The 20,434-nt window shown below is 41.3% G+C and overlaps 2 protein-coding genes across 2 annotated transcripts in view; both read left to right on the top strand.

Annotated features, from left to right (window-relative positions):
• Positions 1-9,296: 9,296 nt before the first annotated feature.
• Positions 9,297-19,118, top strand: CCDC112 (coiled-coil domain containing 112). The gene is made up of 9 exons (XM_035562583.2): positions 9,297-9,408; positions 10,039-10,154; positions 11,985-12,106; positions 13,862-13,951; positions 15,329-15,404; positions 15,984-16,374; positions 17,225-17,641; positions 18,348-18,443; positions 18,627-19,118. The coding sequence occupies exons 1-9, from the start codon at positions 9,358-9,360 to the stop codon at positions 18,792-18,794; spliced, it is 1,527 nt and encodes a 508-aa protein (XP_035418476.2). The 5' UTR covers positions 9,297-9,357; the 3' UTR covers positions 18,795-19,118.
• PGGT1B (protein geranylgeranyltransferase type I subunit beta) overlaps positions 18,985-20,434 on the top strand; it is a 38,390-nt gene continuing 36,940 nt past the window's right edge. The window contains 1 exon segment of the mRNA XM_035562585.2: positions 18,985-19,118. Within this exon segment, the coding sequence (XP_035418478.1) occupies positions 18,991-19,118 (128 nt within the window). The 5' untranslated portion in view covers positions 18,985-18,990.

Genomic DNA, 20,434 nt, shown 5'->3' with positions numbered 1-20,434 from the left:
TTCCCAGTGCAGGGAAGGGAAATGCCTTTGTGACTTACCACAGGTCCCCCAGCAAATCGATGGCTGTGCTGGAGGCAGCAGTGACGTCCTCTGAACCCCCACTGCAGTTCCAGGTCTGCTGCATTGTCCTGCCTCCACCATGAGCTATTCCAGTTAGGCCACCTCCAGTGCCTTGCATATTTGATACCACATTATGCATATATATATATATTTGATACCACATTATGCATATATAAGCATTCTGCACCTACATGTAAGTGACTGTGTTTCATACATCCTGATAGCCCATCCCATTTCACTGAAAATAACAGCTTGATATTTCACTGTTCTGCCAATGTGCAGGAACTAATCAAAAGTGCTCTGCATTCATTTTCTGCTTTGAAAGGGACAAGACTGATATCTCAAAAAAAAGCAAGCAAGAAAACAAACAAACCCTACAAATTATCAATCCCAGTTTGACCCTGGGATACTTGCTGATATGGCCTTCACAACTCCAGTTGGCACAATGTTCCTTGGATTCAGTTTCACTTTTGGCTACTTCCAAACTTTGTCTGCTTTCTTTCTACTGCATGTAGAAATCAATAATGCCCATGCTCATACTACTAAGGTAGTTAACAATCTAAGAAAAAGAAATTCTTCTCACTTTATGTTCCTTGTTGGCCAAATATGGAAGCAGTGTCTTCAAACAGACCTGCAAATCATCTATGCAGAGTATTTTTCAGGTTCCCATCACAGTCTCAGCTGCTGGGAACAACAAAACCAGTGTCTTGGAGGCCAAAAGGTACTGCTACAGGCACAGCTTTTTAGGAATGCCAAGCAGGCTGTCAGATCAGTCCCTGCAAATATCAACCAGCAGTATCTCTTTGCCCTGTTGTCTCATCTGCTTCTGCTTGTAAGGTTTTTCCACTGAGGTTCTTCTGGCTCCAGGTATTGCTTTAAAACCCAGGAAAATTAAAAATGAAGCCAATTGTGTAAATGATGGGCTTTGCATCCTCCTGAACTCTCTCTTTCTTCTTGTGGCTTGTGAATTCTGCTTCTGCAGTATTTGTGGTTGAGACCTGACCACAAGTAGTCCTAAAGCCCAGAGGTAGTGTTACAAGCCTGAAAAACCTGTCAAAAACCTAAGTAAAATGCACCATGTTAGACAGAAATGGTGTTTGTGTCAACTTGTTCAGTGACTTCAACTAGTTCTTATCCCAGTGTCACACAACTTAGTACACTCGACATGAGATACCAGGAGAGATCAGTGGAAACATGGCAATGTGTTGAGCATCTCCACCATATCCTTTCCTCTAAAATTGTATCAAGATCACACCTTGCACCCACAAAAACCTACTGTTTATTCTGGCAGAACACTTATTTGAGATGATATGTGTACAGACAGGTACGTTCTTGCACAGATACTGTCATGTGTTAGAGTAAACTGTTCTGAGGCCAGGCGTGAAAATAGACACAATGTTTAATACAGTCTGGAAAGTGTTTCACAAATCAGTACTGATCAAAGAATACTCACTAAATGTGAGTAAAACCTGCTAGTAAACCATTTGTTTTCATTGCAAGAGCAGATCTGTAAAACCCTCAATGTTTCTGTTTTAACTCTGTGTTACTAAAATTTGGAATAATCTGTGAGATTGGCATGGCTTTATGGTGGGCATGCTATATTAACTGTTGTCCCCATTCAAGCAAAAATTGTGGCTGGGATTGGCCTCTGTATGTTGCTGTACTGGTTTGTGTAGTTACAGTCCCAGTTCACACACATGCCCAGCTAGCTGCTTAAGCATGAGGAATTACAAATGAAACAAATATTAGAAATGTAGCTTTTTAACTCTGGTCTCTACTGCTATAATCACTTAACTCCTACAGCTACTGCAGCAAGCTGTAAGGACTAGAAGTGAGAAAAATTAAAGACATCATAACAATTTAGAGCTTTATTGCGTCTGTTATGAAATCAGTGCAAAACTCTAAAAAACTTTGTTGTATCTATGTCGGGCCATAAATTTGTGACAGACTGAGTGATTATCTTTATGGGGGAACATCAGTTTTGCTTTTATACACAAATATCCTGGCACTTGCTCAAGGATATTTGAGCTCAGTGCTGCCAGCCAGCCATTTTCCTTATGCACTCAGGAAACTTTCTCTTTCTGCAGGGCACACTTCCCTAGAGAACCTTCATTATAATGTTAATGCTTTCTCCTTTATCTGCCTCTGACTTATCTGAGGTTTTTGGAGTGCTGCTGACACTGGCTGGAGTTAGTGGATGCTTAGCCTTTATGTGACAGGAGGAAGTAAAGCCCATGACAGCCCAAAGTGCGCAGAGTTTTTCACAGAAGCTGCAGAAAAGGCCAATGAAAGGGAATGCCTAGGAAAATGCATCACAATTGACTGCATTAATAACCGATTACAGAAAAGTAACATAGGAGCCGATAATTTAAAAACTCACGATGAAACAGAAGTGGCAGAGACAGCTGCTGAGTAAGGTCTTGAAGCCCCAGCGTGACTGATGCTGTCAGCAGTGTGACCTATGCAGTGTGCCAGTTTCAAATAGAAGCAGCTGCTAAGGTTGTTGATTGAATATACAAATGTGTACCAGGGAGAGCATTCAATCTCAACATTGCTGTGTTGAGGTTTGGCCAAGCCTAAAACTGTCTGTAATTTTGGCAGAGCACACTTCTATCCTCTGCTTTCCAGATCTAGGATGGAAGATGTTTTGGAAGATGGAGCTGAACTTAGAACTATCAGCTTAATCATGTTCAGAAAGTTTTTAAAAAAGTCTTTGAGAGTAAGAAACAGATTAGGAAGTGCTGCATTTTACTGGCCTGCCTGCTATTTCTTGTTGTGTGTTTGCTTCAAGTATGGTTGTGGGAAACATTTTCTTCTTCCTTTCATAACAAGTGAGGGAGAAGTACAATGAAAGAATCACAGAAGAGTGGGGAACTGAGAGAAGATGTGAAAATACATGAGTAAATTCTAAAGAATGGAAAAAAAAAAAAAACACATGAAAGAATTGGAGGGGAAAAAAGGAAAGAATAAGATGAATTATTAAGGGGTCAGTACTCCTGTTCATTTGGGAACCTTGCATTTGCCAAGTTTATTTGTTCGGTTTTTCATTTCCCTTTTGATCTTCCATTTTTACTGTGAAGTCTAGACTATAATCAGGGTTCAAGTAAAGGTTTATTTTCTTAAAAGATAAAGTCTATATTTCACAGAAGGTAAAGGAAATGGTAGTTTAGATGAGCACATATTAATGGGGATGAAATGAAGACGGCTCTTTTATCTTTCCTTTCCTTTCCTTTCCTTTCCTTTCCTTTCCTTTCCTTTCCTTTCCTTTCCTTTCCTTTCCTTTCCTTTCCTTTCCCTTCCTTTCCCTTCCTTCCCTTTCCCTTCCTTTCCCTTCCTTTCCTTTCCTTTCCTTTCCTTTCCTTTCCTTTCCTTTCCTTTCCTTTCCTTTCCTTTCCTTTCCTTTCCTTTCCTTTCCTTTCCTTTCCTTTCCTTTCCTTTCCTTTCCTTTCCTTTCCTTTCCTTTCCTTTCCTTTCCTTTCCTTTCCTTTCCTTTCCTTTCCTTTCCTTTCCTTTCCTTTCCTTTCCTTCCCTTCCCTTCCCTTCCCTTCCCTTCCCTTCCCTTCCCTTCCCTTCCCTTCCCTTCCCTTCCCTTCCCTTTCCTTTCCTTTCCTTTCCTTTCCTTTCCTTTCCTTTCCTTTCCTTTCCTTTCCTTTCCTTTCCTTTCCTTTCCTTTCCTTTCCTTTCCTTTCCTTTCCTTTCCTTTCCTTTCCTTTCCTTTCCTTTCCTTTCCTTTCCTTTCCTTTCCTTTCCTTTCCTTTCATCCCTACCATCTATATTCTATATCTAGAAACATTTACTAAAACTAACCTATTGACCAGGCCCCTCTCTGCATCCTGTTCTCTTTGGAGAGTCCTTCTGCACAGAATGAAATGTGAAAGCCAAGCTACCACTGCTTACCGTTGTGCTACCACACAAAGTCTCTTCTACCTAAAACACAGATTTACACAAAAATGAGTTAGGATGAGTAGAATATGTACTTGTCTGGGGATCAAAAATGGGGATCTTCTATACAGCTGTATCTGTACAACTGTCCAGCCTGGTGCTCCTCCACTTCTGGCAGGAGAAGGCAAGCTTGGATGGGGCCTTGAGCAACATGGTCCAGTGGGACATGTCCCTGCCCATGGCAGGGGTGTTGGAATTTGATGTCTTGAAGATCCTTTCCAACCCAAGCCATGCTATGAGTCTATGATTCTACGGTACTACAGGACAGCAACACTGAGCTGCAGCTACAGAGCAGCAAGCACCTGTGTGCCTGGGCCGCCTTGCTGCTAGCACTCCAGAACAGCTCTCAAAAGGAGAGATGATGACTGCTCTGTGCCCAACAGATGAAGGGGAGCGGATGGCACCAGTACAGGGACAGGTCAGATCATTCTGTTAAAAGGGATACAGACAGCCACAGGGCTGTCTATGTTACAGACACTGAAGAGTTGCTGTTGGTTTCTGGAAAGAAAATACTACGGCCATGCCTTTAGCAGCTATCAGGTGCTTCTCACATGACACCTGGTGGACAAAAGCAAAAGCGATGAAACGCAGCCTGAAAGCAGACTGTACTGTGCAGAACTGCACCATCCTAGCTGATATCTGCACTGTTACACTTACTGCTGGTGTCCTCGGTACCCTGGTTATCCCCTCACAGGCAGCATTATTACAGCCCCTCAGAATAAGCGAATATGCACATATCGTCTCTGTAACTGCATCTGCTTTCTTTTATTCATGTTTGCATTTTTTCATATTTTGTCTGATGCTTAGAGTTGCTTTAATTCTGACCACTGAGTACGAGGGTATGCTATCAGATTAGGCTAGAATGAACATGTTGTTTTTATGAATAAAAATACAATGAAAGCCCATGCTGTTACCAGTGACTTGGTGCTTTTCTAGTTCAGGACACCTAGACAATTTTATGGACACTTATACAAGTGGATATTTGTACCCACAAGGCTAGAGGCTTTCATTTCCTCTGATCATTAATGTACTCTTTCCTTTTTAAATTACTTCCAGTTTTGCTATTACTTGTCTAAAAAAACTGTCTTTTCTGCTTGGTGCTTTACAACTGCCCTACAGCATTCTTGTTGAGGACCTGGGGGAACCAATAAAATAAGATAAAATAAAAACAGTCTGAGTTCACCTGGAAAGAAACATCTGCACAGGCAAGTCTTTTTTTCCGGGGGTCCACACCTAGTGAGTGCATGTTGATGCCTCCTGGTAAGACAGGTGGTTTCCCCAAGGATCGCATAGATGGGAATATACTGTTATTGTGCTCTCCTTTTTCTCTATTTGGTTTGAAGGATTTCAGGGAAATAGGAGATATTGGTCAATTAACACTGTGAGAGATGAAGCTCCTTCCACACACCCATGGGGCTGTGATCAATGCTTTGATGGCCAGCACTGCATCTTCCAGATTAACATGTGTTTTTTTCAGTTGTTTGGACTTTTTTTGTTCTATGTGTAGCCAGTTCCTTTAAATGTTAACAGTTATATTTTTTCTCTGTGTACTTCCATGTCCTCCCTCACTAAATCAAGTGTCCGTTCTGGGGGCTGCAGCAAGTTAAAAGTCCCCTCAGATGCTCTCAGGTCTCATGACACCAACGTCAGAGACCGTGTAGTTAGTGATATCAAAGTTGTCACCAGTGCTAGAAATAACTGAGGGTGAAGTGGGGTCTGTCTGTGAAAGGGAAGATTGCAGCCCTTTTCAGACCAAATCCAGGCCAGGATACCTCTACTTTTTGAAGTGGCAAGGTAGCAAGGCCTGTTATGGCCTTTTTTTTTCTTTTTCTCAGAACATGCCTGCCCAAGCTCACACAGGAAATATGTGGCAAAGCGAGGAAGCGAACCCAATTCTCTGAAATCCTAATCTCAGTTCAGATGCCTTCTGCTTACAGTTATGAGAGTGACAGCATTCAAGCTCTCTCTGCAGACTTTTCTGTATGCGAGAGTGAGGTCTGTCACTGCTATCCACAGCTGCCAGAGCAATGCAAACATTTTCTGCTAACAGGATGTTGTATGTCCAAATTCAGAAACAGTTATGTGGTTTTCAATCAGATTTTGCCCAGAGAGAGGCCGTGTGAAAAATCTCAGGATGTGGCCTATTCTGCTGAGATGTGAAATGTTATCGTATTGTGTACACTAAGAGATGTACATTCCAGCATATACAGAGGATTCAGATAACCACATTAAAACACTGGCAGCTGCATAAACCCTGTTTACACTTGTGTTTCAGCCTCTACAACAGTTGCATCAGTGACAGAAACTCTGCACTGGACAGATAACCAAAGCAGCTTGTAATTTCATGAGAATTCTTCTCGGCTGAACACAATTTATTACTTACTGGTAGAAAGTATGGTTTTCAGTACTGTTTAACTCCTATGCATTTACTAAGAGAATTGTCTGGGTTCAAAGTAGTTTTATTTTCTATTAATTTTTACTAGATTTTTACCTTAATCAGCTGCCAGTCCCGCCTAAGCAGTTCCTGACTTTTCTAAAGATCCCTTCACCAGATTTGCCATCAGGTTTAGCTGGGCACAGACAAGGTTTGGAAGAGACAGAAACAATGCACAGCTTGCTTTGGATTCCCTCGATCTGACCATTGCCTTGCCCAGACCCTAACCCTCTGTCAAGTGTAGGCCAGCCAAAAGTTCTTCAGAAGTGCTGAGCATGTACAGCTTTGCGGGATTTCAGCAAGAGAAACAATTGCTTAGCCACACGGAAAAGTACAAGCAAGGCATCTCATGCCAGCAGCCACAACACTGAAGCATTGTACATCCAAAAGTTTTGGCCCGAATACCTCCACCACTCAAATCTTCTTCTCCACTGCAGGTATTGCATCTCACTCACCCTTAAGAGAGAGCATGAAACTGCACTATTCCTTCCATGTATTTTTCCTGCTTAATAACTAATAGGAGGGCAGTAAACAAAACTATTTGCCTCCTTCTTGTCAAAAAGGGGCTGGAGGGGTGTGCAAAATCTTGAAAGCTTTTATCAAGCAAAGCTGTCACAGAAATCAAGGGTTTCCCATAGTACTTCAAACACCAAACTAAGTGGAGAAATAGAGAATGTGAAAGAGATCAGGATATAATTACATCATGTAATTGCCTAGCAGTTTTCTTTTGGATACAGATTAATAGTTAACAAAAAGTACACAGATGTCACCCTCTGTTGTGCCACATTTTGACTTGGATGAGTCCTGTCCCAAACAGGGAATGAAGTAAGGTCCTGGTTCAGCTGAAAGCCAGGGTTTATCCCTATACCAGCTTCACAGCTTGAGGCCTGACACCTCCAATGCTTAGAGAGAGAACCAGCAAAGTCTAGCTCTGTTCAGACACCTAAAATACCTCTGTACAGGCATCTCCTACAAAGTCCTCAGGATTCTGAGTTACTCATGAGTAGTATGTGTGGCAAACAGTAATAATATGGATTCACATCTTGGAAACTGGTAATCTACTGAAGTTGTTGAATTACACTACGACTAAAGCCATTTTAACAAAACTGCTTGCAGAATACTGTAGCATAATCCCTAAGCAGTTATCAGTTTGCTGATCCTAATATCAGATACTTTAATAGGATTCACCAAAGAAAAACAAATACAAACAAGTTCTAGAAGATACGCTTCCTTCTCTTACATCAGATAATAGAGGGCAAGACAAAGAAGAGTTTGAAACACTGCTGTGGAAAGAAGAGTTCTGTAAGCCATTTCAGGTAGCAATCTGTGAGAACAATCCTCTTTAATTTATGCTGATGAATATTTTCAGGTTTTGAAATGTTCTACATTACTTGCTAATTTCTATTCATCAAATACAAAGTCAAATGTAAGCACGGTCATAAAATATAAAAAGGAAAAATATATCAGGAAAGTGCTTTTAAAAACATCAATTAGGCAATAAAATGTCTTCAGCTTAGGCCATTTGGTTAGCATCTGTGAATGCTTTTGTGTTCTACAGCTGGGAAAACACCAGATCATAAAATCTTTTTAGCTAGCAAAGCCACTGCATGAATAGATTATTTCTGTTCTGCAGAAATGTTAATTAGCAACTCCTTAAAAGTTTGATTGGTATATGTGTGTGAAAAACAAAATCTTGAGATTTCAAAAATGTATTGAATAATATGAAGCTCTTTATTTCCTGTCAGGATAATGAGGATGTAGTCTGGTCTTCCTGAAGGAAGTAATCAATACAAAACCCTAAATCCTGACATAAATAAAACCTGAGCCAGTCATAAGCATGCTCCATGAGTTTGAAAGAGTAAGAAAGAGACTGTGTTTAATCAAACATCCAAGACGGTGAATCAGTCGTAGCCAAACTGCAACCACACACAGCTCTTCCCAGTTAAAACCAGCCCTTGAGGGAAAAGCAGGATATGGTGACACCATACAGCAAGCATCACTTGCTGCTCTGCATTTGATAGATCTGCATCCACACATCCATAGATGTGTACACACCTCAGGTCAGCTTTGGCTACTGGAGTACATTGCTCTGAAGAGACTTCTGCTTGTGACATTAGGTCTGTGGCTTCAGCTCTTCAAACGCGCTCAGGGGAGTTAAATGGCATTGGTCAGATAGTCTGGAGCCTTTGGAGCCTGTTATCTTTTCCACATGGTCATCACCTTGAGTACATGCCTGCAAGCCTTGGAAGGTCATGGGCACTCTGGATTACAACTTTCTCACCCAAAAGCAAGGGTGGCTGGGAGCCTAACGTAGTCACTGTCTGCCTCTCACAAGGTGGTGAAAGCCTTTTGAACATACCCCACCTGCTTCTTTTGAAATGCCAGGATTTCAGGACTCGGGCTTATTTTTCAGGTCAGATTTCCCTTGCAGATCACTGTAGGCTTTGGGGCTTTGTGTGACCACCGTTCCCTAAGGAGCCAGCAGGTCTTTGTCAGAACCACTGAGTCCTTTGTCCTGTTATACCGCTTCCTATAAAGCAACAGAGAAGTGGCCAAGCTTGAAAGATGGCCACTGTAGAACCGTGTAAACAGACCAGGGGGTTCTGGTCCAAATTATTATTATTTATTGTTGTTGTTGCTGTTATTGTTTTGAGTTAACTGAACTCCTTTCACTGTCCCCTCAGGCAGCGTGGGTAGAAACGACTCCAGGGACGCCCTGCCGCGGCCAGCGTTTATTACTACGGTAACTAGCAACGCCAGGCACTCCTATCCCGGCGGAGCCCGGACAGAGGGACACACACCCTCGCAAACAGACAGACAGACAGTCAGACAGACAGATATACGCGGGAGCTCCGGGCCTCCCCGCCCGCCTCCATCTCCCGGCGGGGCGGGGCGGGTGGCGGCGGCTGCCCGCGGCCAAGATGGCTGCGCTGGCAACGGCCGTAGCGGCGGCGGCCGGCCGGCGGGAGCAGGTAAAGGCCTGGCCGCGGAGCCGGCCTCGCCGGGCGGCCCTGGGGAGAGGGCTGAAGCAGGAACTGCTGGTTTGCTGGGCTGACCTGAGATAGTAGGCTCACAACATCCAGTTTCATAGCCCGTGTTTGTCAGTAGTCCCAGCATGTGGTGTCTTCAGACTGCTTGGGTTTGCTGTGAGTAAGAGTTAACAGTTTGCAGGGCATTTTGAGCAGATTTCACAAGTTAAGCGAGTGCTTTCCTTTAACGAGATGAAATGGGGTAATCTGCCTAATGTAGATAACATAAGATTATATAGTCAGGTAGCGAGTTACCTCCAAATCTTCAGATACTGACTATCTTGATGTAGGGTGGTATGTAGTGTGATCAGCAGCATCTGTGAAAGCATGTTGACATTGCATTCTTTCCGTTTTTCCTTTGAAGAATGGATTTTTATATACACTCATCAGCTTATCATCACTTCAATTTTATGCCTGTGTTACTTAAAATTATTTGAATTACTGTAGTGTAAAACAGAAGTAGTGCTTTTATTTGTTATCTCTGCACTGTGGTATTGTCTGCTTAGAAATAACCTATGAGTATTTAAAAATAAAATACTGTTTTTGAATAATACTCCATTTTGTTATGTACAGAATGACAGCTGTTTCAGTACTGCAGGTTCTGGTCAACAGTGTCAGAATTGGAAGATGAAAGCAGAACAAACTAAGAAAGCAGAATTCATAAGAACAGCAGAAAAGTTAAGAACTCAGTAAGTAAAAGACAATCATAACTGTATTTTCATGCTGTTCTGGAGATAATATAACTCAAAGTTCCAGGTAAGAATTCACGGTAATGAAATTTTAGACAAAGTTTTCATTTTTTTCAGGACTTCAGGAAGATTATTACAGTTGTAGTTGTTTAGCATAGGGTCATGAGCTTCAAGATGACTTGTTTTTCTAATTGCTACCAGGACTTGAGTCAGTTATTTTCTTTAGTTCACTGTTGCACCATGTTGATAACCCAAGAATGAAAGTGTGTGTGGCATTACTTAGTTCCCAGTTTTCCTACTCAGCTGTGCAGTGCATGTGGCATTATTGAGTTCTTAGTTTTCCTACTCAGCTGTGCTTACCTTTCTAAAGAACTAAAGCCTATAAAAGATATCAACAAAATGAAAATTGTGGCAGCATTACAACAGCTTCCTTAGAGCAGACTGAGAGCACTTCTAGATTATCTAGGCCATTGCTTTGGAATATGGGAGTTCAAGACAGCTCAAGCACAGTGTGTGTTAAATGTGTTTCCCCACATCTTGAGTAATGGCTTTAATAACTATACAGGTAGTTGAAAGAACAGTGAGGTTTCTGCATGCACAAATGAGCTTTCAGAGGAAGAGCTGGCTTAGCCAGCGGGCTCAAGGAGACAGGTTTGTAGTTATGAATCCTGAATGAACTGTGATACTGAAGTCTCATAGCAGCATTTTACTCTGACTGAATTAGCTCCTCTTAGTTGTTCTGGATCCTGTGTAATGGCTCAAAAGTCGACTGCTGGGTAATGTAGAGATTCCTGAGCTTTAAATGAGGCAGTTTGGATGCCATTTAACTATGGCAAATTGTCCTTCTGTAGTTGTGCTCTTAAGGCTTCTAGTGCACTGTCTGAGATTTTGTTACTCAGGTTGGTTCTGTGATCTCCAGTGAACAGCAAAGCATTTAAGTTATGAAGGCATCTTCATGTAGAGGATTGAACTATATAGCAGCAATAGCCTACTGTAGAACCAACCTCCTACTGAGAGACAGAGTATTATGGGTTGTCAGTAGTGCTGCTTAACATTGGGAATCCCCACACGTCTCTGTTCTGGATGGCACCAGTGTTGTACTGCTCTGATCTTTTAGCATGGTGGCACTGATCTACACAGATATGCTCAAGGCTGCAGTATTGGCAGTCCTTTTGCATCTATGGTTCTCTAGGTCAGACTCTAGTAGACTGCCTAGCTGCAGTAAGGCAAAGCAAATCCTACTGTGAGTTGTATTCTAAGGCTTCTGACCTTAGTGAGGAAGCAAAAGTCACCTGTAGATCTGTGTATTTATACATAAACTATAGTCAGTAAGGTAGCAGTGTTAATATCTTGGGATATGCCGATAGTAATGAACTTGAATTCATATCTTCAGTTGCAGTAGTACTACTGTCATTGTAACCCTGAGGGAATGTACTTGATTTGTCTGTGCTGGAGCTCCATCTGTGTGTGCAATTGCAGTAATACAGCCTGTGTCCCCTCAGTGCTTTCCAATGAAAATTCTCATAAGGCTGCTTGGTAAGTGAGCATCATACAGATAAAATTTCATGCTGTTTCAGTGTGTAAAGCACTGCTTGTCTGTGAGATAATTTCTTCTTTTAACATCTTGTTCAAGTTCTTGAGTTACTTTGGTGCATAGTCCTGTAACTACAGAAAGGTTTTCCTTGAAATCAGCTATAGTAGCAAACCAGTGACTTGTATAATATCTAAGATTGTCCTGCTGACACGGCATGAGCTGGATACTAACCATGGAAAATCTTGTGCTTTGATAAGTATTTGCAGCTTGCTCAGTGTGGCAGCCTTGTTTTCCAGGCTTGCAAATATCGAAAAGGACAAAAATGGACATCTTTACAATAGGAAGAGTGATTCCAGGGTAGAATACAGCATGCTAGAAGAACTGGAACATAAAATGACTGTCAACAGGAAAACTGAAAGTAAGTGGGTTTCCCTTTTTTCATTTTTTTCCCCTCCTGTTTGTTTACTTATTTTTACTCTACAGTTTTTTGCTTAAATGGTTTATCAGTCAGCAATACAGAGAGATTAGTGTGGATGGGAGGTAGATTCTGATAAAAGTATAGCATTTCACTATGTGTACTGCTTATAAGGAAGAATTCCCCAATTCACTTGCAAAATTCAGAAGCATAAGTATTTTGGGTCTTTTGTGTTACCAACTGTTTTCTTTTAATCTTGAATGTAGTGGGTACTACTCACAAAAAAAACTTTGGTGGAAATTTTCTGTTTTAGAAACTTAGAAGCAATTTTGTATTTGTACTGCAAAATGTAATGTCGTCTACCTAGGTATTATGAATAGGTGCTTAGCATAAAACAAGTTTTTCCTACACTGATTACTGCCTGTAAATAGGTTTTTTGAACACTTCAGTTCTGTGCCTGCATTTTTGAACTTCTGAGATAATGGATATTCATAGTGCAAATGGTGCAGTGAGATAATACACAGTCCGTCTTCTATTATCTGTTCTACTGCCAGACCAATTAAACAGGACAAAAGTGACTGCCTCGATACGGTACCTAACTAATAAAATAATCATGCTATGCCTTTTGATACAGAACATGAAAAAGTAAGTTGAAGGAAGGCAAAAGGACTCAGGAAGACAACTAAAAATACCTTAGAAATGTGTGTGTTTTAATGTGGGTCTTTTAATTGAGGAATCCTAGCATATTTTTTACATCTTAAAATCATTAAAAAGTGTAAATATTTCCGAAAAATGACCAAGCTAAAAAGTCCAGAGAGTTTTCCAGGTGTACAGAGGAAGCACAAAAGTATGGGTGGATGTACTGGGATATACTGTTGCAAGAATAAAAAAAAAAAAAAAAAAAAAGAGAGGTGTAAGGTACTAAATGTGAGATGTGAAAGAATGTTAGAGTCTTGTAGGATGTGTACTAGAACCCCCACGCTCCTCATTTTCTGTGCTGCTGTGTTCAGGTCTTTGAGCACAATCTGTAAGTTTTTGTGTTTTAGTCTTAGTTTGAACTAACAGGGTCATGTCATGGCTCTGTTTTGTTACGTTTAGGTCATGGTCTCTCTTACTTCTTCCTTAAACCAATCCTGTTAAAAAGACAGAGTCTCTAGACTCCCTAGTACCTTAGATGTACCCAGAACTTCATTCAAATCAATATTTATAAACTTGTGAGGAACCAAGTAGTAACAAAGCAAATAAGCATATGCATGCTTGGAGTTCCTGAAGACATTAATTCTACTTCAGTTAACATGACAAATATATAAATCATGTTGAAGTAGTAAATTCATAAGTGCTTCTCAAGTCTGTTTTTTCTCCATTGCTGAGTGTTTTGAAGCCTAGGTCAAAGCCCTTTCAAAACTCTAGAGCTGTTATTTGTACAGACAGTATTGTTCTCCAAACTCCAGTTACCTCATAAAAGGTTTGAGAAAACTGAATTAATCTCGATGTGACTATACTGTTGAAACCTTTTGAAATGGGAACTACTAATTTTAAAATCTGATGCTATGTGGGAAGATATACAGCACATGCACTCAGCTACTTGCAGTTAGATATGTTAAGATGCTTTGTATTAGAGCAGTTTCATATGATTAAACAGAATTTCTGTTTCTTATCAGATGAAATCCCGAGTTTAGACACTTCATTGCGTGTTGTTTTCTATTGAATTAAATGCACAAAGATACTGTTAGAACTATAATCACCTTATTTTAACAGAAACTAAAATCCTGCAGCAGCTATCAAAAATACGTAATAAAGTGAAGAAACTTAAGCAACAATTGAAAGATGTGAAGCATACATTAGAATGTAAGTCATGCTGACAGATTTTAAAACAGTTTTGTTTATAGACAGGTTTCTTGGATAGTTGTGCTTGTGATTCTCCTGCAGACTTGGGATACTCTAGTCTGCCTGCCCTTCCAGGAATCTGGGAAGGGGATTGTAAGAAGGGAGAAATATAAGAAAGGGTAAAACCTCTTGCAGTTCTCTGTGGGAACAGATACACTTCTTCTCTATTAGAAGTGACGTGGGTTTGTTTCTTTGGGCTATTGAGAGTCAAGTATTTTCTACATGCAACTCTTTACCTTATGCAAAACAAAGTCAGTATTGTACTGTAGTGTGTAGATAGAGCTCCCTTTCATTCAATAAGCAGTCACAGAATACGGTCTACATGGAATTGATTCCTAGTCACCCACAAGTCACCTAGCTTGAAGTGTAAGTTGGAATATTCCATGCAAGATGCTGAGACAACTTGTTCAGTTTGGTTGTTTTGAACCTCTTGGGAAATAGTGTCACAGAAGAATGGCTCCTTTAGTACCTACCATCTGGAGCTCAAGCTTAAGCTCTGCTACTAGCTGAGGACTTTATGATGCTAGACAAAATGCATGTCATTTCATGTATTCATTGTCTATTCTATAAAAGATGTATTATCTTCTTTCTTAAGCTGTAAATGTATTATCTTCTTTCTTAAACTGTTAGCAAAGGTGACATGAATGAGACATGAAAGCTGAGCCAAAAGTTTTAGATGATATAACAGCATCAATTTATTATTTGTTTTTAGAGCCAGGTTAGTTAAACTGTGTGTTCAGTATGTGTTTGTAGAGATGTTGTACTGGTTTAAAACACTCAAGTTCTAAAACATCTTTCCACCGTTACAAAATAGCTGTCTTTCTCTCTCTCCTTCTCCAATTGAGGATTAAAGCATTTAAAGTACAGGATATGAAGTCTCACTTCGAAGTTTCTTTGTAAGCCCAATTTTGTAGAAAGTAGTGAGATGTAGGCTACGCATGGTTAGTACAGCCTGGTAAAAAACAAAGATTTGATTGTGCTTCTTAAGTCATTAACTCCATTGTTAGAAAAGACAAAAGTGGAAGCCCTTTACTTTAAGATAAGGCTGTCTCATTCTGTGAATCAGTTAAAGATTACCAGAATGAGACTTTTTGTTCAATTGAAATAAACATTTATACTGGGATTTGCATCCAGTTAGCTAAACCACTGTGAAATCACACCTTTTGAATAAATGAGTCTTCCTTGTAAGAGTGTTTGAGATGGAAATGTAGCCTTTTTTGTACACTGAAATAAAAGCATCCCAGAATTCTCTGCAAGTGCCTACATTTCTGAATAGTGCTGAATTACTGGTAAATACTCTAACCTTCTTAGGAGATACGTTCTTCTTTTCGTTTTTAGTTGTTGACAAGCTCAAGGAAATGATGGAAGAAATTGAAAATGCAATCAATGCTTTTAAAGAAGAACAGAGGCAAACGTATGTTTATACATGCTTCAGCTACAAAAAAAGTGCTTTCATAATACACAATGATAATTTTGCATCAATCAAGTAAACTATTCTCTTGATTTTTCTCTTTTGCCCATGATTCCTGTTGTATGTCAATCAAAACTCAAACTATAGATTCTAATCTTGATATACAACCTTTTAGAGAGGCTGTTTATATAGCTGCTTCACTGATTCAATGTAACAATTGTTTGCCTATGAAGAGGCTTTTCCAAGAAAAGCTGCAGAACACATTATATTGTTCTCATGTTTTTTTTTTTAAGTGGGTGGATTTTTTTTTCCTCTTCTCTCTAGTGGTGTCAGGAGGGGACTGAGTTAATTGTTCGTGTGCCATAAATGTGTGCTTCCACTAAAAGGGTAACAATTCCAGTTGTGTAGTGCTTTATTATGGGATCATTAAAACTATGCTGTCATCTGTGTTAGCTACCATTTCAGTTCTTAATCTTTTAAGAATAGCTTTTGTGTGGCATTGAACAATTCCAAAACTCATTTTCACTGAGCAATGAATGCTGGATCTCTTTTCTTACACTCCAGTGTTTGTTCCCTTTTTAGATATGAACAGCTTTTGAAGGATGAAAAAACTGCCGTTAATGAGCTCAGTGTCTTTGAGAAAAAAGTGGAACTGTGGGTGTTAAGCAGCAGCTCAACGAAAGAAAAAGTTTTGAAGTTGCCATCAGCTAGGATCTCAGTTGATAAAACACTGGAAAATCATCTACCTGAAGTAGTAGAGTTTGAAAGATTTCTGCAGCGAACGGGGGGGAGGCAAGGAGGCTGGGATGATTATGATCATCAAAATTTTCTGAAAGTGTGGACAAAGCACAAAGGAAGGCTGTCCTACATGGATGAAGCCCTTGAGTATCTCTGTGGAAGGACAAAAGAAGAAGTTGAACAACATGACAAATGGTATCGAAAATATCTAATTTTACAGGAAAGAAAAAAAGAGGTAAAATGAACAAAAAAGCCCCCCTCCTAGGACTATTGTAGCTTTAAGAAAACATATTTGTTTTTAAAACACACACACTTATTTTTGTATTTGCCTGTCTGGTGGTAGTGCTAGGTAGATTTCTTTTACAGTTGGTGATACGTAACTGAAGTCTTTTTTAGCATCCTTAACTTACCAAAATATTTGTCTTTTAAATGAATTATCAGTAAGCATAGACCTAGTAATACACTGATATGGCCTGTGTATTGTCAGCATATTTTACAAATGCTTATAAATGGAAGCTGTCCAGCAAGTTAGATGTAGATCCCAGAGTGGTAAGTGATCCTGTTTGAAAAATGCAACTTTGTTACACATCCTGGAGAATGTCTGTCCCACTGTATAAGCAATATACCTATCAATTTCTGGTGTAGATAATTATGGCTCCTTGTAAAGAATTGATGCCTTCAAGAACTATCCATCTGCATATAAAAGATGTACTGACACAAAAATTGGGGAATAAAATAGTGGGTGGAATTGTATTTCAGGTCTTTGCTTTTTCTTCAAAATAGCATTTTCACTGAGAAAAATATTTTACACTAATATCTGTAACTGTTTCAAGATAATATGCCATAACCTAAAAAATTTCAACTCATAATTCTTAAACCTTTCTGTATGATGCATAAAATAGAAAGAAAATTTGATTATGACAAAGCGGACAAGTGGTCTTTTGCCTTAAGTTTTCCCTTAAGTAGATTTCCAATTCCCATCTTCAGTTTGTATCCTTAGAACATATCTCTTTATCAGATGCAATCAACAGGACCGTGTAAGATTTTTATGAAGACCTTGTTTATCTCCTGCTGTTCTCTTGCAGTCAATTAAGAAATGGAAGGAAAAGCAGCAGCAAGAGAGAGAAGGAAATTTGAAGAAGAAAGAGAAATCAGAAAGAATGCTCAAGAAAGAATGGCTTCAGCATGAAGAAGCTCAGAAACAAAAAGCAGAGGAAGAAAGAAAAAGACGACAAGCTGCAATTGAAGCATGGAAAAAACAGAAAGCAATAGCATTTGCAATGGAACAAGCATCACAACTAAAAGTAGAAGAAGAGAAGGAGAAAAAGCAACTAAAAGAACGCCAGCGCCAATGCCACGTGAAGTTACTGTTGGAAAGGTATACCTTGCAGAAGAAAGAAAAGGAGCAACTTGAAAAGCTTGAAAAGGAGAAGAGAGATGAAGCTGAAAAGGAGGAGAGGAAGAGAATTGCTGCAGTAGAAATTACTAAATTTCAAGAGCGAGTACGTAATTACCTCTACTCATGCATATGATTTTTTTTTAAATTTACCTACTTCTTTCTGTAACATAATCTGCTAAACACTTTTTAAAAACACTTTAAAACACTTTAAAAATCTAGATACCCTAGTTCTACTCAAAATCTGTTAAATCTGGTTTTGATTCACTGTGTATAACAGCATCTGTCTACACCAAAGAAACAGTATGAGGCTTTATTCCAGACCATGATATTCTTTTCCTCAACATTTAAGTTCTGTAGGATTATTCAGGCCTGTATTTCCTTGTAAATATAAGATGGTTTTGTTTATTTCCATGTGAAAATGGTTTGGGCTTGACTGTATTGCTCTCCATTGCTGAAGTTGAGACCTGATTATTGTATGATAGTATAAAGAAAAAAAGCTGTTTGAAGATCCTGAAGGCTTCATTAGGTGTTAGGTCCCATCTCAATGTAAACAGGAGGACCAGTACTATTGTCAGTATTCACACTAAATTTCAGTTCTCTAAACAGGTTGAATGACTGCCATTTTTTCTATACTGTGTAATTTTAGTTTGGACAGGAGAAGCTTGTAGCAAGTAGCTATCTAGTGTTACTCAGTACTATGACAAAAGAAATAAAAAAAAAACCTAACAAACTGCTGCATATGTACATATTTCAAAGCATTTCAGAATAAATTGAAATAAAATAGGCTTTTTCTCTTTTACATGTTTCAGGATCTACATAAACTTCAGCTAAAGATTCAACAAAAACAAGTTAAAGAAGCCGAGAAACAAGAAAAAGAACAAAGACTGGCGAAATTAAGACAGAAGGTAATGTATGGTATTTTTTTTTTGATCTCAGGTGTGCGCAGCTCGGTCATTCAAACGACTTCCAAACAGGCCGGCCCCCAGCCTGCCCCTACGGTAAGCTGCAACGCACGGCTCCTCGGCGGCCACATAAAAACACTTTTCTTTTTCTTTCCACCCCCTCCCCGTGTGTGTTTCCCCCGCAAGGTCCACGTCCGTGCGGCCCGGGACCCGTCCCGCCTGCGCCGGCCGACGCGGGGCTGGGAGGAGCGCATGAAGGAAGCCGGCCCCGCAGCGCCGCCGCCTCTCCGCCTTCCCCGGAGGTACGGAGGGGGAGCAGCGGGCAGCGGGCCGCCAGCAGGGCGCATCCGCTGAGCGGCTCCCCGCTCTTTCCCGTGCCTGTAGGGCCGTGCCCGCCTGGCGGCGGGGGCTGTAGCGCGGCGGCGCCGCACCGGGCGCGCCACCAGCGGGCGCGCCGGTGCCACCGAGGCCACGCCCCCCAGGCCACGCCCTGTGACGCGTTCGTCGCGCGCCAGCGGCGGCAGCAGCGGTGGTGGTGGTCGTCGTCAAGATGGCGGCGGCGTCGCCGTGCTGGGTGGAGGCGGAGCGGCTGGATTTCCTGAAGGAGCGGCACGTGCGCTTCTTCCAGCGCTGTCTGCAGGTCCTGCCCGAGCGCTACTCCTCCCTCGAGACCAGCAGGTAGCCGCACCGCCACCCCTCCCCTGCCCCTTCCCCTCCGCCTCTCCCTTCCCGAGGGTGCTCGGCAGGCCAGAGGCTGCCCCGGGGGGCCGCCCACCTCCGCGGGTCGTCCTGAGGAGGTTTGCACCGTGCTTACCCGAACACCCCCTGTCCGCGAGGGAAGGCGCGCTGATCTTTTTTTTAATCTATTTTTAGGCTTGTGCTTTGTTCTTTTAATCCTTCCCCGAAAGCCGATTTCAGAATAAATGAGTTAAGCCTTCTGTAGCTCCAAGTTGGTGCTCTTGTTAATGTGAGAGGAATCGTTTAAATTTTCATTAGCTAGTACAAATATTAAAGCAGTACTGAAATATATTACGCGCTGTAATGCAGAGCCCCATTCATGGCTCTGGAATGCATTCATTTCACAAGGCCAAGTGCAAGGTGCTGCACCTGGGTCGGGGCAACCCCAGACACCAGCACAGACCAGGAGAAGAACTTACTGAGAGCAGCCCTGCAGAGAAGGACTTGGCGGTTCTGGTGGACAAAAACCTCGACATGAGCCAGCAGGGTGTGTTTGCAGCCCAGAAGGCCAACTGTGTCCTGGGCTGCACCAAGGGAGGAGAGGCCAGCAGGTGGAGGGAGGTGATTGTCCCCCTCTGCTCTGCTCTTGTGAGGCCCCAGTTGGAGTGCTGCGTCCAGGTCTGGGGCCCCCAGCACAAGAAGGTTATGGGGCTGTTAGAGCGGGTCCAGAGGAGGGCCATGGAGGTAATCAGAGGGCTGGAGCACCTCTTCTATGAAGAAAGGATGAACATCCCGACCTCTCTCAGCTTTCAGAAGAGAAGGCTCCAGGGAGACCTCATTGCAGCCTTTTAGTACTTAAAGGGGGCTCATAAAAAAGATGGAAAGTGACATTACACAGGCATAGAGTGATACAACAAAGGGGAATGGTTCTGAATTAGAGAGGGGTGATTTAGATTAGAGGTTAGGAGGAAATTCCTCACTCAGAGGGTGGTGAGGCACTGGAACAGGTTGCCCGGAGAAGCTGTGGATGCCCCATCCCTGGAGGTGTTCAAGGCCAGGTTGGACGAGACCCTGAGCAACCTGATCTAGTGTGTGGCATCCATTGTGTGCCCCCCATGGCAGAGGGGTTGGAACTGGATCATCTTTAAGGTCCCTTCCAACCCAAGATGTCTTATCATTCTATGATTCTTAAGCTCTTCACACAAGGTAGTAAGTTGTCTCTGAGGCACAGGAGGATAACTAATTTGATTGTCCAGCTGTCCTTTGTCCAAAAAAAAAAAAAAAAAAGCTTGGGGGAATGTAAAAGATTCAATATG

The sequence above is a fragment of the Cygnus atratus genome, chromosome Z (assembly GCF_013377495.2).
Source record: "Cygnus atratus isolate AKBS03 ecotype Queensland, Australia chromosome Z, CAtr_DNAZoo_HiC_assembly, whole genome shotgun sequence".
Taxonomy (NCBI): domain Eukaryota; kingdom Metazoa; phylum Chordata; class Aves; order Anseriformes; family Anatidae; genus Cygnus; species Cygnus atratus.
This window is presented reverse-complemented; position numbering and strand designations above follow the sequence as displayed.

Excerpts from the sequence above, each read along its gene's own strand:
- CCDC112 (XM_035562583.2), top strand. The coding sequence starts at position 9,358 with ATGGCTGCGCTGGCAACGGCCGTAGCGGCGGCGGCCGGCCGGCGGGAG. Across the intron at positions 10,155-11,984 it reads GCAGAAAAGTTAAGAACTCA|GCTTGCAAATATCGAAAAGG; the intron begins GTAAGTAAAAGA and ends CTTGTTTTCCAG. Across the intron at positions 15,405-15,983 it reads AAAGAAGAACAGAGGCAAAC|ATATGAACAGCTTTTGAAGG; the intron begins GTATGTTTATAC and ends TTCCCTTTTTAG.